This window comes from Zootoca vivipara, chromosome 3 (assembly GCF_963506605.1).
Source record: "Zootoca vivipara chromosome 3, rZooViv1.1, whole genome shotgun sequence".
Taxonomy (NCBI): Eukaryota; Metazoa; Chordata; class Lepidosauria; order Squamata; family Lacertidae; genus Zootoca; species Zootoca vivipara.
Window position 1 is genome coordinate 48,956,379 of NC_083278.1, and position 16,241 is coordinate 48,972,619.

Below are 16,241 nucleotides of genomic sequence, written 5' to 3' on the forward strand. Positions count from 1 at the left end.
CAGAAGTAAAATGACCACCCTGTTCATAATACTATGCAGAAGGGCAAAATAAAATAACTCTTTTGAATCCGTAAGAAGCAAGCAATTGGTATTAGTTGAATAATGTTTAATTTCAATTAAATATAGATAGAAGTTAATACTTTACAAAGAAGAAAGATTAAAAAATCACTAATTACAGAAGATCAAAAGCATTCTAAGTGGCTTTATAATAAAAGACATTGCATTTAAATATCTGCATTACAGCATTAGAGAACAATAGTTTTAGACTGAATATTTTTCAATGACACCAAAATAAATAAAAACCAAGTATATTTTAGTATTAGTTGCAGGATATATGAGTAAATTGCAAATTGTCCCACTAAAATGCATGAAACTATAGGACTTTTGTTTATGTTCTGAGGCTGTTATGCTAGATCCATCATTTATTGGGCACGATCAGCACAAAAACCAAAAGAATTTAACATTCAAATGTAAATATATTCCAGGCTAATGAGAGGTTGGATCCACATCTTTGAGAGACAAAAAGGTATGTAATTTGTGATCAAAGTCAATAGGTCGATTTTGAGGCTCTTTATACCTCTGTGTCATTTTGATTCCCAGGTATGGTATAAGTTCACAATGATCTATGAAGCGTTCCAACTTCCTCTTGTACTTCTTTCGTATATAATCAGAGCTCTTGGGGTTATATGCTGCAGGAAGTTAAATAATAACGATTATGCCATATCACTTGTACTTTTAAATTCATTATGCAATTATACAACACCTAATGGCTAACAAATTGGGGTTGAATCCTGACAAGACAGAAGTACTGTTTTTGGGGGGACGGGGCGGGTGGGTGTTGGGGACTCCCTGGTCCTGAATGGGGTAACTGTGCCCCTGAAGGACCAGGTACGCAGCCTGGGAGTCATTTTGGACTCACAGCTGTCCATGGAGGCGCAGGTTAATTCTGTGTCCAGGGCAGCTGTCTATCAGCTCCATCTGGTACGCAGGCTGAGACCCTACCTGCCCGCAGACTGTCTCGCCAGAGTGGTGCATGCTCTGGTTATCTCCCGCTTGGATTACTGCAATGCGCTCTACGTGGGGCTACCTTTGAACGTGACCCAGAAACTGCAATTAATTCAGAATGCGGCAGCTAGACTGGTGACTGGGAGTAGAGAGATCTGCATTGGCTCCCAGTACGTTTCCGAGCACAATTCAAAGTGTTGGTGTTGACCTTTAAAGCCCTAAACGGCCTCAGTCCTCTATACCTGAAGGAGCGTCGCCACCCCCACTGTTCAGCCCGGACACTGAGATCCAGCGTCGTGCGCCTTCTGGCGGTTCCCTCGTTGTGAGAAGTGAGGTTACAGGGAACCAGATAGAGGGCCTTCTCGGTAGTGGCACCTACCCTGTGGAACGCCCTTCCATCAGCTGTCAAGGAAATAAGCAACTATCCTAATTTTAAAAGACATCTGAAGGCAGCCCTGTTTAGGGAAGTTTTTAATATTTAATGCTGTATTGTTTTAATACTCGATTGGGAGCTGCACAGAGTGGCTGGGGAGACTCAGCCAGATGGGCGGGGTACAAATAATAAATTATTATTATTGACAGATTACAGAATTATTTATGCAACATCAAGAGTTTACAAGATCTCCACACTGAATCCCTATCTACGTGACTGTTCACAGTGATGGTGCAGTTGCTTCTAACTAGAAATCCAGAATTTAGGTACAGTGCCTAACTTAGTTATCCAGTGGCCCAAACTAAATGTGATGGAGGTAGATCCATGTAGGTCTGCACCTTCAGCATGCAGAGGAAGGGTTAGATGTGCAATTTAAAGAGTCAAAAGCAGTGCACAGGTAAAGGTAAAGAGACTCCTGACCATTAGGTCCAGTCGTGACCGACTCTGGGGTTGTGGCGCTCATCTCGCATTATTGGCTGAGGGAGCCGGCGTACAGCTTCCAGATCATGTGGCCAGCATGACAAAGCCGCTTCTGGTGAACCAGAACAGCACACGGAAATGCCGTTTACCTTCCCGCTTGGAGCGGTACCTATTTATCTACTTGCACTTTGACGTGCTTTCAAACTGCTAGGTTGGCAGGAGCTGGGACCAAGCAACGGGCGCTCACCCCGTCGCAGGGATTCGAACCGCCGACCTTCTGATCGGCAAGCCCTAGGCTCTGTGGTTTAACCCACAGCGCCACCTGCGTGCACAGGTATTGGATGTCAAATCCTTCCTGCACCCCACACCTGTGCTTCCAGCTGGGCTTTCTTCCAGTATTGGAGTCAGGTGTAAGAAAAGTATCTGGAGGGATAAATTAAGAGTGTCAGGTAGGAGAAGGGATTCAGCACCCACCCCGCACTTTCCACTTTAATGGGGCAGGCCCATATCTAAAGACATGGGGTTGTATCCCGTGTAGTGTGCTTTGTGAATGTTCTGTCAGAGCAAGGATTTCTGCTATTGCAATAGAACCCTACCTTGTCACTTCTAGTTTGACCATAGACTATTCTAGGATGAATGTGTCCAGCTTGCAGGAGAATAGCCTTCCACTCGCATAAAGCAATTTCCCCTTTCTCCTATCCCAACACTCTTTCCCATGGCCCCCAAATCTCTTCTGGAGGGTTGAATGGGAGATCTTATTGCATGATCAGAACTCTGCTTGCATTGACTTGTGTCACCATGTATGTTCAACAAAATAATAAAAGATCAATGTCAAAAAGATAAACTAATTTTTATTTTATTTATTTCATACTATAATAGCACACATTTTACTGTACCTTTCAAATGATAGGCTATGAACAGCAGAGCAGTCCTTTTCACACTTATGAAAGGAAATTTTGGTTTTAAACAACCTACTTCATTCATTGCTTTTATCAGAGCTGTGGCCACACCCTACAAACAAACACAAACACTAATGTTAGTTGAGCAATACAAACACTATTCCGTGAATAAGGTTTTATGTTTTGTAATCTTTACTGCTTGGTGCTATCATTCATAATCTGGCCTTTAATTCTCCTCTATATCAATTACAGTGCCTTTCAGTTTTGTATCACTTTGAAAGTTGCTCAACATATTCCTAACTCTGCCATCCAAGTCATAGCTTCAGCAGCCCCTGGAGCTCTGATAAATACCTTTATCACCATCTGTCAGTTTGGAGAATACTGAATGACCTGCCAAAGCTTACAGAGTTAAAACAAGTGCAACATTTGGGCCCTTATTTCCATTACTGTCTATTACTTTAGAAAAAGGAGGGAAGGCAGCAGTCATCTTTACCAGAATAAAAGAAAACCCTTTGCAAAACTAAGACTAAAGCTGTGACATGGCTTCATTACATCACTGAATTCATTTAGCAACATTGAGATTAGATGCTGCCCATTTGAATCTTGGCCCCCAAAGGTAAGTCAATTTGAGTGTCATTAACAATAAATAATAACCTGTTCCAGGTATCCAGTCAGGGGAAGAGCTGTCAGCAATATTGGCTCCTTTATTGGGGGAAGTTTATGTGGGAGGGTCTGGTTCCAATATTTCTCTGGTAATCTAAGAATACAGAAATTGCAGGAGTTTTTTTTAAAAAACAAAACAAAACACAAAGCAATAAATAAAAGTAAAAAAGTGATGTATTCAGTACCTCATAAACTTTTGAAGCTTTTCTTCACTTTCAAAAATATATAGCTTGTTGCGATAAAGTACAGCATATTCAATGTCTCCAGGTACCAGTGCTTCGTACCTCAAAACAGCAAATGAAAGGAAGATATCATCAACACATTTGCATTTCATACTTGCTGCAGCTGGTAGGAGAACGTTGTTCTTTTACCCTGGTTTTAAGTGATTTGTGGCTTTACACTGAAATTTTATACTGAGTCCAGAAATTGATTTGCAGCCAGTGAAACTGGCATAAAAGAGGAGCTGCATGCTCCAGAAAAACATTTTGGACCAGGTGTTTTCAAAAGCAGATCCAGCATGTGGCAACAACCAGTCTTTGTATAATATTGCAATCCTATACATGCCTGCTCTGAAGTAAATCTCATTCAGTTCAGAGGAGATTGCAAATAAATGGGTATAGGATTGCAACCTGAAGCATGCATGACCATGGCCAGGTCTGCTTTCTCCAGAAGTCACAGTTGCTACACTTGCCAATGAAGTTCTTCTGGCCACACCTGCCACCTGGAGGAGCATCCCCAAACTATGGACCAGATTGTTTGAAAAGAGTACAACCTCATCCAAATCATGCTACATCAATATCCTTGGATCAGCACTTCTAACCAGCAATATTTCTGTCAAGTGGATTACATTTGTATGCCCACATCCAGTCCATTATTGATTGTGGATTCATGTGGCTGATCTAAATTTTTAATCCATGAAGGGTAACAGTTGCATAGTTTTTTTGAGGTGCAAAATAACCCTTTGGTGAATGGAATGCAGAAAAGCACCTTTGGATACACCCAAATAATGCAAAGATTCTTAAATCCTACGTAAAGTTATCAAGTACACTCCCACACCATGTTAACATCACCTTCACCACTTTAAAATTTTATTCAATAAAGTCCAATAAATAATATGATATGATGCAGAATAGTAATGATTCTGCAAAGTGGAAGGTGTTGTAGTTTGCCTGTTTGAGAACTTCTTAGCACAGATTGCATTTTTCTATATTTTTCTACATTAACAGAAATCCTTGGAAATGTGTTTACCTTTGCTTCCCATCTAGGTAAGTAACTGGACAGTATCCTTGCAATTCAGCTTGCATAGGAAATAAAGCCTTCACATCTGCTGCAGTCAGTTTCTTTGGTAGTTTGTGTGGGAGAGGGAGAGGATAAGGTGCTAATGGGGGGACATATAATTCTGGATTCTTCAGGAATTTCTGCATTGAAAGCAATGTATGAGAAGGAGGAGAAACATTTCATGTTTTCATTCATGGTCAAAATCATTTGAGGCTACTTATTAAGGAACAGATGTATCTCTCCCCCCCCCCCTTATTTCTTATATAACAGAAGTTTTGAAATTCTAGCCTGCAGACCAGTGGTCCATGAGCTTCAATCAGGTGGTGTGGGTTGTCTGAAGAACACCTGGCATAGCTAATGTGAAAGGCAGACATGGTGAATTAATTAAAAAAAATTGTATATTTGTAGCTGCTTTTATTTCTTATGTTGTGTTTTATTATCTGTTGTATTTTATATTATGTGTAGTTCAAGTTGTAATACAATAAAATATATAAGAAATAAGATCAGCAAGAAAAATACAATTAAAAAACATACAACATATAGGAGAATACATTATAAGTCATACAAAAGGCAGAAAAATCTTCCAAGTGGTCCACCAAGACTCTCAGCAATTTTCCAGTGTTCTTGGGGGTTGGGAACCACTGTTATATATAACATTCAACACCAGTTGCATTAGGTGCACTTCAGAATAAAGACATAATCCAATCTTGAATGAATGAATCTTTATTTGTGTCAGCCATCGGCCATAGCAACAAAACAACAACACGATATACAAAGAACAGAAATAAAAAGTCAATTATATAAAACACACTTTAGGGTCCTGAATCAACATTCAAATAGTGAATCTTATTCTGATTGCCCCACCTAAAAACCTTGCAACCTTTTGTGTCACCTGCTCATCTTGATCTGCCAAGAGAAAGGACAAGGTGGCAGTGGTTGGGCGACCCGGAATGGACAATAAAAGAGGGGTGATAATCTCATTTCTCAAGTCTTTATAAAGAATGCAAGCCAGAAGGGCATGCGCCACCAATTTGGTACTGCCCTCTCCACAGGGGCAAATATGTTTTTTGTGTGGAATCTGTTGGAATCGTCCCTCAAGTGCAACCAAGGGCAATACATTCAATATTGCGAGGGTAAAATATGTCTATATTTTAGAATTGCTAGATTATGCAGATAGGGTGCCAGAGAGTCAAAATGGGAAGGTGGAAAATAGGCATACCATGGGCAAAATGTCCTTATTGTGGCCAAGTTGTTCTGATGCTTGATTTCATTTAGGCCAGGGGGTTTAGCTTGGAACACTTCCAGGACAGATGGTATATGTTTACCATCTTTAGTGTGGGGAAAGAGTGTCAGAATTTTGGTGCTTTGGGAAGCTTTTTCTTTTGCACATAATACAATCTTTGTTTAAGGGACAGAATCCAATTTTGAGAAATAAAGTAGTCCAGGAGAACACAATAAAGGTAACATCATCATGGCCCAGCTTTCAGTGAAAAAAGAGGCTATGAGGACAAGCAGATGATATGATAGAGGGTGTAGACTTATTCGAAATAAAGGCAAACACTTGGGTATTGCCATCCCTCCTCAAAATCATCATTTCATTCAACACACACACACACACACACACCAGGAATGCAAACATTTGGAAAGAAAATTCTAACCTAAAAATGGAATTTCCCTTTCACTGGGGTCATTTTGAATAAAGGGTTTATAAAAACAAGGCCCAATGACAAATGCCACAACAAAACAATGGCTAACTATTTCTTGGAGTCAGCATCCATAAAACAATAATTTTGAACACTTCTATATAATTAAAACATTCAAAGTGCTTCCCATAACAGTAACATAGCTGTCAAGTTTTCCCTTTTCTTGCGAGGAAGCCTATTCCGCATAAGGGAATTTCTCTTTAAAAAAGGGAGAACTTGACAGCTATGAACAGTAAACTAGTTTGAGTGCCATATTGCAAATGGTTGAAGCTAACTGGAGGCTAGTCCTCAAATACATTTGTTAGTATTTAAGACACCCCAAAACTCTTCAATCTTTTGGCTTGCCAGGTGGCTCTGTGGGTTAAACCACTGAGCCTAGGGCTTGCTGATCAGAAGGTCGGCGGTTCGAATCCCTGTGACGGGGTGAGCTCCCGTTGCTCGGTCCCAGCTCCTGCCAACCTAGCAGTTCGAAAGCACATCAAAGTGCAAGTAGATAAATAGGAACCGCTACAGCGGGAAGGTAAACGGCGTTTCCATGTGCTGCTCTGGTTCACCAGAAGCGGCTTTGTCATGCTGGCCACATGACCTGGAAGCTATACGCCGGCTCCCTTGGCCAATAATGCGAGATGAGCACGCAACCCCAGAGTCGGTCACGACTGGACCTAATGGTCAGGGGTCCCTTTACCTTTAAGGCCACCAAGTGAGTGGTAAGACTGCAAGTAGGGAGTTTCCAGCCCACACTGAGCTACTGCAGGACACCAGCTCTTTGAACTTTTATTTGTATACTAGTGGTTTTCAGCCCGTTCAATAACGGGCGCTAGAATCCTGGGGTTCGGAGAAGCGCTTGCGCAGCGCTTCTCCGAACCCTGGGACCTGTCCTTGCTGTCGGCGGCAGGGGGACAGGAACGGAGGAGGAGAAAGCGCTGCTTTTTCCTTCTCCGTTCCTCTCCCGCAGCCGCCGACAGGAAGCAGATATCCCAGGGTTCGGAGAAGCGCTTGCGCAGCGCTTCTCCGAACCCTGGGACCCGTCCTTGCTGTCGGCGGCAGGGGGACAGGAACGGAGGAGGAGAAAGCGCTGCTTTCTCCTCCTCCGTTCCTCTCCCGCAGCCGCCGACAGGAAGCAGACATCCCAGGGTTCGGAGAAGCGCTTGCGCAGCGCTTCTCCGAACCCTGGGACCCGTCCTTGCTGTCGGCGGCAGGGGGACAGGAACGGAGGAGGAGAAAGCGCTGCTTTCTCCTTCTCCGTTCCTCTCCCGCAGCCGCCGACAGGAAGCAGACATCCCAGGGTTCGGAGAAGCGCTTGCGCAGCGCTTCTCCGAACCCTGGGACCCGTCCTTGCTGTCGGCGGCAGGGGGACAGGAACGGAGGAGGAGAAAGCGCTGCTTTCTCCTCCTCCGTTCCTCTCCCGCAGCCGCCGACAGGAAGCAGACATCCCAGGGTTCGGAGAAGCGCTTGCGCAGCGCTTCTCCGAACCCTGGGACCCGTCCTTGCTGTCGGCGGCAGGGGGACAGGAACGGAGGAGGAGAAAGCGCTGCTTTCTCCTCCTCCGTTCCTCTCCCGCAGCCGCCGACAGGAAGAAGACATCCCAGGGTTCGGAGAAGCGCTTGCGCAGCGCTTCTCCGAACCCTGGGACCTGTCATTGCTGTCGGCGGCAGGGGGACAGGAACGGAGGAGGAGAAAGCGCTGCTTTCTCCTCCTCCGTTCCCTGGGACCCGTCCTTGCTGTCGGCGGCAGGGGGACAGGAACGGAGGAGGAGAAAGCGCTGCTTTCTCCTCCTCCGTTCCTCTCCCGCAGCCGCCGACAGGAAGAAGACATCCCAGGGTTCGGAGAAGCGCTTGCGCAGCGCTTCTCCGAACCCTGGGACCTGTCATTGCTGTCGGCGGCAGGGGGACAGGAACGGAGGAGGAGAAAGCGCTGCTTTCTCCTTCTCCGTTCCTCTCCCGCAGCCGCCGACAGGAAGCAGACATCCCAGGGTTCGGAGAAGCGCTTGCGCAGCGCTTCTCCGAACCCTGGGACCCGTCCTTGCTGTCGGCGGCAGGGGGACAGGAACGGAGGAGGAGAAAGCGGCGCTTTCTCCTCCTTCCTTCCTCTCCCCCAGCCGCCGACAGGAAGGACGCGCGCACTCTTCCCCCCCCCCGCCTCCTCCAACCGCCGCTCCGGCGGGAGCGGCGGTTGGAGGAGGCAGAGTGGGGGGAGAGTGCGCGCGCGCAGTCTCTGCTGTCCAATCCCTGTATCCCTGGGGCACATGCGCAGTGACCCAGGGACACACGGGACATCTGGACGCAGGGACAACATGGACATTATTATATAGGATACCGGTACATTGTGTCAGCACCCATTTGCTTTCCAAATGGATTATGTATATATATTCTACCCCTTTTGATACTTACATCTAGTTCCTCTTGTCCAGCCATTTTGTAGTAATGTCCTCGAAATTCTGCTGCAAACTTTAGAGAAGGCGTTACAGAACAATCAACGAGCTCTCCCTTTTCTGCAAGGCTGACAGGACAATATTGCCCAAACTCTCCCAGCCGAGACAGCAGTTCTTGTGGCGTGATACACAAATCGGCAATACTGGCTGCCATTCCTGTTAACAATTGGATACAATGCTGTGAAGTTTCACCTGCGACACTGCATATTTGGAAGATTATACCTATTGTCCTGATACAGTACGTGAAAATGCAAAAGCTATACCAAACAATACAGAGCAAATCAGTATGTTATACTGTATATAGCTTGGTTGGCAGGTCAGTCTGATTAACTTCTGTGAATATCAAGAAGTTAGAAAGATGTTTCTAATTTAATCTAGCCTCCATGAAACAGAAAGCTCACCAGTTTGTGGAATCTAAAGGCTTACTACACATGATTAATTTATTAACATGCTTTGTACAAGTTAGCTATACTAGCAGTATTGTATTTCATTCACAGCTGAAAAAAATTCATTTGCTAAATGGATTTTTTACACGAAGGGCACTAAATTACAACTAGACTTTGACCATATGTAGCTTTTCACTTCCGTTTCAAAACAGAATCTGGAGTTTGCTTACAAAAGCTGCTTTGAATAAAAAATGATTAACAACAACAACAATAATTGAAGTCAAGTTTCAAGCTATCCCTACCTCATATTGGTGAAAGGGCAATCTGGAAGGATCCTTGCTCTACTAGATAACAGCACTACCATCCTATCTACCATTTGGGTTGACTTGTAACCTAAGGTTACCAGATTTTTTTCAAAGAATCCAGGGACACATTTTTTTAAAAGAGGAAAAAATACTTATTTTTTTAAAAAGTTTTTTTTTTTAAAAAAAAAAGAAGTAATATCTTCTCTTCTGTGGTCTCCTTTGTTGCACAGCCTTAATCTGGGCACTGGCCTGCTCTCTTGGAGTGCTAGCCACTGTGGAGTAGGCTTGGGTCGGGCCTGGGCTTGGCCACATGTCCTTGCCGTCCCGGTGCTCTCCTACCTCTCCTCTTCAGCAGCGACAGCGGCACAGCAAGGTCAGGGCTCCCTTCTTTTTTCTCCTTCCTTTCTCTCTCTCCCTTCTCCTCCCTGCATTGGCTCCAGGGTTTTCCTGGCCCCAGAGCACCGTCGGGCATTTGGCAGGGTGGCTGGGCGCTCTTGTGCCCAGCTTGATTTGGGTCGCAGGGTGTGTGTGAGCGGTTCCCCCAGTTGGCGCGCTGGGCATCCCTGGTTCCCCCTCGGCAATGGTGGTGGCAGCGGCAGTCTCAGCAGCCCAGAGCCAGCCTGGTAGTGCAGTTGACTCTGGCTGGCTTCAGGAGCTGCTCGCTGCCATGGCGCCCGCCATTTTGCCTCGCCAGAAGTCCCCATATGCTGTGTCTTGTGCCGTTGAACCAATCACACAACATTCATTCTCTACTAATAAATCTACAACACTTAAAATATAAATCTGGGGACATGAAATGAAATCCGGAGACGGATTGTGTCCGGGGACATATTTGTAAATCCAGGGACTGTCCCTGGGAAACAGGGACGTCTGGTAACCATATTGTAACCCCTTTGAAAGATGATGGGCAAGAAGCAGGCTATAAATGTATAAATACAGATGATAACTGCAGAACTTTTGAATTGGTAAGAGTTGTATACAGTGTTGTGTGAGCTGAAAGTAAACTTCCTCTTTCCTTTCAGCAGCACCCCCCTGTACTCCCAACAAAAGCATCTCCCAAGGGCCGGGGGGAGGGGGGGAAACCTACTGAGCATTGTGGGCTGCATCTTATGGGGTTGCAGTGGGAGGGAGGGAATAGCCCAAAATTGGTTGGAGTAAACTTGCAACTGTGGAGTGCTAGGTTCTTCCACCTGATTTGGTGTGATTCATGGGATGAGTTCTGGTTGAGAGCAACATTAATGTGAACAATGGCCAGAAATCTGGGACTCAAACAACCTCAAAGTCATGATAAAGCAGAGTGTAGACCAGCCCAAAGATTTGTAATGGGTTCATGTTCTCTTTATTATTCAAATACAGTGGTACCTCGGTTTATGAACACAATTGGTTCTGGAAGTCTGTTCATAAACTGAAGCGTTCATGAACTGAAGCGAACCTTCCCATTGAAAGTAATGGAAAGTGAATTAATCCGTTCCAGACAGTCCGCAGTGTACTTAAACTGAAGCGTTCATAAACTGAAGCGAACTTCCCCATTGAAAGTAATGGAAAATGAATTAATCCGTTCCGGATGGGTCCGCGGTGTTCATAAACCGAAAATTCATAAACCGAGGTGTTCATAAACTGAGGTTCCACTGTAGGTCATGTGCTTCTTCATCAGACTCTGAGCTTCTATTTTTAAGTTTCATATTAATATTCATTTATTTGACGTTAAAATCAAATCCAAGTCTAACATAACAGAATTACATATAAAATCTACTAACAAAACAAAAAAAACTCCCATTAATTTAAAACAGGATTCTTTGCTTACCTTGTCGTATTCTTTCCAGATAGATCTGGATCTGCTTGGTGATTGCTTGAGTTTCCTCAAGTATTTTGTTCCAGATCCACCATTTGCTGTGTGTTCCATCAATCACATACCAGTTTTGGTGCTGCTCCTCGTAGTAAGGTCTTATTTCTTCTGTTTGTGCTCTGTAACACGAATTCTTGATAGAGAGAATATGGGAACTGTCGTGCATTGGATAAGGATATCTGAGAAGACAATTTTAAGTGCATTAATATTAGGCTTTAATATCAGCCTAGTATGAGCAGTAGGTTAGTGCACAATGGCCAACTGCTCCCACTTCACTACTTCCCTGGTCCATGTGTGAGAAACCTACCAGGTAGCTACTATTAAGCTTGGCTTCCTGTTATATCCAAACCTTAACAAGCCACAACTGCTAATCAGCCTTAAACCATGGTTAGTTGTTGGCTTACATGTTGTGGCTTGTTAGGAAATAACAATCCACAGTCCATTGTTTGGATGTAAAGGGAAGCCAAGTTTAATTGCAGCTTCGTAATTTGTTTTTTTCTGTTTCTGCTAGGGGAGTAGTGAAGTAGGAGCAACTGGACATTGTGTACCATGTGGCTCCTTCTCAGTAAACTATGTTAAGCCAGAAACCATGCCTTACTGTGAAGTATTAATGTGACCTGAGGGGGTTATTACTTCACACCCTTCATGGTGTTGCTACCTGTTAGGGTTTTGTTTATCCTGCAGTGCTCTTCTGAGGACCTCCTTCACATCAATATCTAATTCAAAGATTTTTACTGGAATGATTTTCATTTCTTCAAGAAGGTCTACTTGTTTTCTTGTTACAGGGTATCCATCAATAACAATTCTGTGGGAGGGGAAATGACCACAGTTCAGATTGGGTTCAGATTTATTATTTATTTCTGTAACAGTAACTCTTGTTGATGAAGCCCATACACATGCCAGGATATCCTGAATCAGTAATAATAAAATAAACAGAGCCAAACAGCATATTTATTCTTTAGTATTCCTATTGGCACTGTGCCGATTTCCAGAATTACCTTAAAGCTTTGAATCAGACTTTTTTTAAAAAGAAACATAACCAAGGCAATACATTTTGAAGGGACTGAATAAAACTAAAATAGGCTGTCAAAACATACATAATATCATTCACCAGGGAACTAAACTAAGTAGGTATTTTTGAACTAGCAGGCCTCGATAGTATTCCAACAATGTACATAGTCCTAAATTAGGAGTGAGGAACCTTTTTGGCTCTGTGGGCAAACTTTGTGAGGCGCAACCCACCTGTCAGTCACATGGTGTCCCTTCCCACCTTGTGTGGGGTTCCCAAGCTTCTCGAGTGCAAGGGCCATTGCCAGCCCCACAGTTTGTAAGCCTCATGCTTTTCCTTTTCACCTCTAATGTCGGGGCAGCTTCCTACCAAACCATCAGTGCTGGGATAGAGAAGCTGTTTCTACTGACTGGAAACTGCTTCTCCTCCTTGAGAAAGTCACAAACCTACTGCCCATCAGCTGATAGGTGGTTGGGATCACACCTTCTCCAGTACAGCAACTATCATAAGCCCACTTTAAGCTCCCAATTGTTATTTGAAGCCTCAATCCACACATTATGTATGACGGATGTAAGGGAGATGGGTATGGCTGCCCAGCTTTGCAGAGCAAATAGGGAGGCCTAGTAGGCCAAGTTTGACCCTTAAGCTGGAAGCTCATCACTCCTGTGCTAAGTTATAGCATATCAACTACAGAATCTGTTCCTCCTGTCCTTAGTCAGGAATCTTATACAGTCGTACTTTGGAAGCCAAACAAATCCGTTCTGGAAGTCCATTCAGCTTCCAAGGCATGGCTTCTGATTTATTGGAAGCCCTGCTGAACATTCAGCTTGCAAAAGAATGTTCGCAAACTGGAACACTCACTTCTGGGTTTGCGGCGTTTGGGAGGCAAAACGTTCGACTGCTAAGGCGTTCGTCAACTAAGGTACGACTGTACATGTTTATAGACTCAGATAATGGCCTGGTTCACAAGTCATACTAAGCCAAACCATGGCTTACCATGAATGTGTGGGCTCCAGGAGAGGCGAAGGTAACCACTTTGTTCCTCCCCAGTTGCTCTACTGCTGTTCTGCATGAAGCTAAGCTATAGCTTTGCTTAGCATGTACTCTGAACCTCAGTTCATGGTTTAGCTTACTCCAGACTTACCAGAAGTAGTAGGCAAGGTTTGTCCTATGGTTTAGGGCTCATGGTATGTCCGGGAGAGCTAAACCACATGTCTGGGTTTGGATGACATGCTAAGTCACGGGTTCATGTAGTGTAGCATCAGAGCTACTGGGAAGGCGCAAAGGGGCCGTGATCTCCTCTCCAGGAGTCTGCACTCTGTTGTGTTCATGGTTTGGCTTTGTGTGTTGTACAATCCAGGCCATTATGTTCAATGGAATTTACCCCCAGATAAATGTGCATAGGACTGCAGCTGGAGCCCTTCTCTGTTTCACCAGGGCTTTAAAAAAATGAAAATAAAATATATATTTGCTGGATTAAGAAACAAACTACGTTTCACAATTTCAAGTACAATTTTTACTATCCTCCTCCTTTAATGCAGAATACCAAAACAACCTGATGAGAAATGCTTATAATCTGCCATCATGCGTAGCTGAACCTTTATGACCAAATTGTACAGCATTATTTATTACATTTTTTGGTTTTATGTTAGGCAAGGCAGAGTTGCATGGCAGACAAAGGCAACTGCCTTCCATATCTACTGGAAGCAATGTTATGAAAATGTAGTCCAAAATTTGGCCCAACTGGAAGCAATGCTATGAAATAACTAAAGTGAAAGTCTCTCACCCTGAGGTGTTACACACAGTATCCATCAGTGAAATATCTAGAGCCCTCACGGCAAGTTCATCAGGTGCAGTCAATCCTTTCTGAAGATGCCACTTCAATATAAGCGCTAGTTCTGTCTCTGGCTGATTATTTAACACCATACGGATGGCATCTCCCATGGAAAGGCGCAACAATCCATATTCTTTTGCAAATCTTTTAGCAACTGCAAAACAGTTTTGTTGTTAATGAGCAGCTTTTGACCACACCAACACATAATACTGACCATTATGTTTTAAAAGGAAAATGATTGTGTCAATAAAGCAGAATCACAGTCATAGGTGACACTCAGACACCACACAGTTAAAATACATGGCTTCCCCCCAAGAATCCTGGAAACTGGAGTGCTGTTAAGAGTGCTGGGAATTGTAGCTTTGTGAGGGATAAACTACATTTTCCACTTTCGTTTGGAACATGCCATGTACTTCAAACACATCATGTGGACGTGTCATTAGACCTAGACAGTTAGGATAAAAGCATAAGGTTTGCTATGACTGGTTACAGGTAGGTAGCCATGTTGGTCTGGATCGAAGTAAAATAAAAAAATTCCTTCAGTAGCACCTTAAAGACCAACTAAGTTTTTATTTTGGTATGAGCTTACGTGTGCATGCACACACACTTCTTCAGTTTGCTATGACTGTTTTCTGAAAGTAGCCTGCTAAAGGCGATCCCTTGTACAGCTTAACATCACCCAAGAAAAAAATAATGTGTTGGGAAAACCTAAATGAACTTACTGGCAGTATAGTTATCTGGTAGAACAGAAAAATACCATCCTCTTCATAAATGCAATACTGTTATACCTATATATAAACATCTATACACTCAGGATTCAAGACATACCTGTAGTCTTTCCAGATTTTGGAGGCCCCACAACTGCAATCTTAACTGGCACAGTTGGCTTCGGCTTCGGCTGACGGAGATATTTGATGGGATTTTTCATAAATGTATCCCTGTTCTCTTTGCTTGTAAAGAAATAAATACAATTCCGATGGATAAGTGGAAAGCTAGGAGTATCTTGATTTTGAAAAGGCTTGATTGCATCTCCTTCACTTAGCTGTAATAAACAAAGAATTATTGACCTCCAGAACTGCTGTTGTAACTATTTTCCAATGAAAAATGTATATTCACAATTTTAAAAAATATTATCTTTTAATTTATAAGAATGAAGCAAAGTTTTCCTATTGAAATTACTTATGCTAGCACAAATACTGGTAATTGGTGAGGAAAAGTTGGCAAGAACAGTCACATCAGTTAAACTAGGCCATTAAAGTAACCAAGCAGCTCTTTTAATGCATTCTTTTGCAGAAAACCATTATGTTAGTAAGAACAATAATAATTTAACAATTTAGTAATTTCTTCTTGGGGTGTCAAGTGCCTATTAGTTTGGAAGTGAAATGTAGCTCATCCCATTTTCCTCATTGTCACTGAATGTCAAAGTTAGGAACTCCTATTTTTGGTTCTACTGTTTGTTCAGGGCAGATATACCTCTACTCACACAGCTACACTAACTTGGGTTTCTCCTTTGTTTTATAAAGGCAACTCCCTTGGGGCAAAGAAAAAAAGGATCTAAAGAAAACAGGCGTTGGGTAGGCTATCTGAGGGCTTCTCCACACTTCTGCTTGTCCCGTGCCTAGAAAGCATGGGTCCAAGCTTTCTAAGCATGGATCCAAGTGATTACGATTGCCTGTCACTTCCCCCTGGAAAACCTGCTCTTTAGTGCTAAATTGGAACAAACTGCATTCTTCCTTTGGGGCAGGCATGTCCAAAGTCCGGCTCGGGGGCCTAATCTGGCCCGCTGGCTGGTTTAATCCGGCCCCTGTGGCAGTTTATTTCCTGGTGTTTATTCCCTTATAAAAGCTGAACAACTTCAGTCCTAATCCTAACTTTGGGGTTAAAAAAGCTGAACAACTTTGGGTCTAATTCATAAAAAAAGTTCAACAATCCTAAAAAAAAGCTTGGCCCTCACACATGTTCTGGTGCTCTTTGAAAAAAGTTTGGACACCCCTGCTTAAGGGGAAGGGCTGCAGTCCAGTGGATCTGC

At 43.5% G+C, this 16,241-nt stretch overlaps 1 protein-coding gene and 1 long non-coding RNA gene across 3 annotated transcripts in view; one reads left to right on the forward strand and one right to left on the reverse strand.

The window, feature by feature from the left end:
* The first annotated feature begins 484 nt into the window (after positions 1-484).
* On the forward strand, positions 485-7,180 carry LOC118082196 (uncharacterized). Its single transcript, XR_004692214.2, has 3 exons — positions 485-526; positions 3,220-3,373; positions 4,969-7,180. It is a non-coding gene; the product is annotated as an uncharacterized LOC118082196 (long non-coding RNA).
* AK9 (adenylate kinase 9) overlaps positions 487-16,241 on the reverse strand; it is a 62,587-nt gene continuing 46,832 nt past the window's right edge. For both annotated transcript variants that reach the window (XM_035109257.2, XM_060272628.1), the window contains 10 exons: positions 15,041-15,254; positions 14,165-14,366; positions 12,028-12,174; positions 11,328-11,548; positions 8,792-8,988; positions 4,669-4,838; positions 3,606-3,704; positions 3,412-3,514; positions 2,755-2,869; positions 487-689 (listed from right to left, as the gene is read on the reverse strand). In XM_035109257.2, coding sequence (XP_034965148.1) covers positions 487-689; positions 2,755-2,869; positions 3,412-3,514; positions 3,606-3,704; positions 4,669-4,838; positions 8,792-8,988; positions 11,328-11,548; positions 12,028-12,174; positions 14,165-14,366; positions 15,041-15,254 — 1,671 coding nt within the window. The remainder of the gene's footprint in view (positions 690-2,754; positions 2,870-3,411; positions 3,515-3,605; positions 3,705-4,668; positions 4,839-8,791; positions 8,989-11,327; positions 11,549-12,027; positions 12,175-14,164; positions 14,367-15,040; positions 15,255-16,241) is intronic.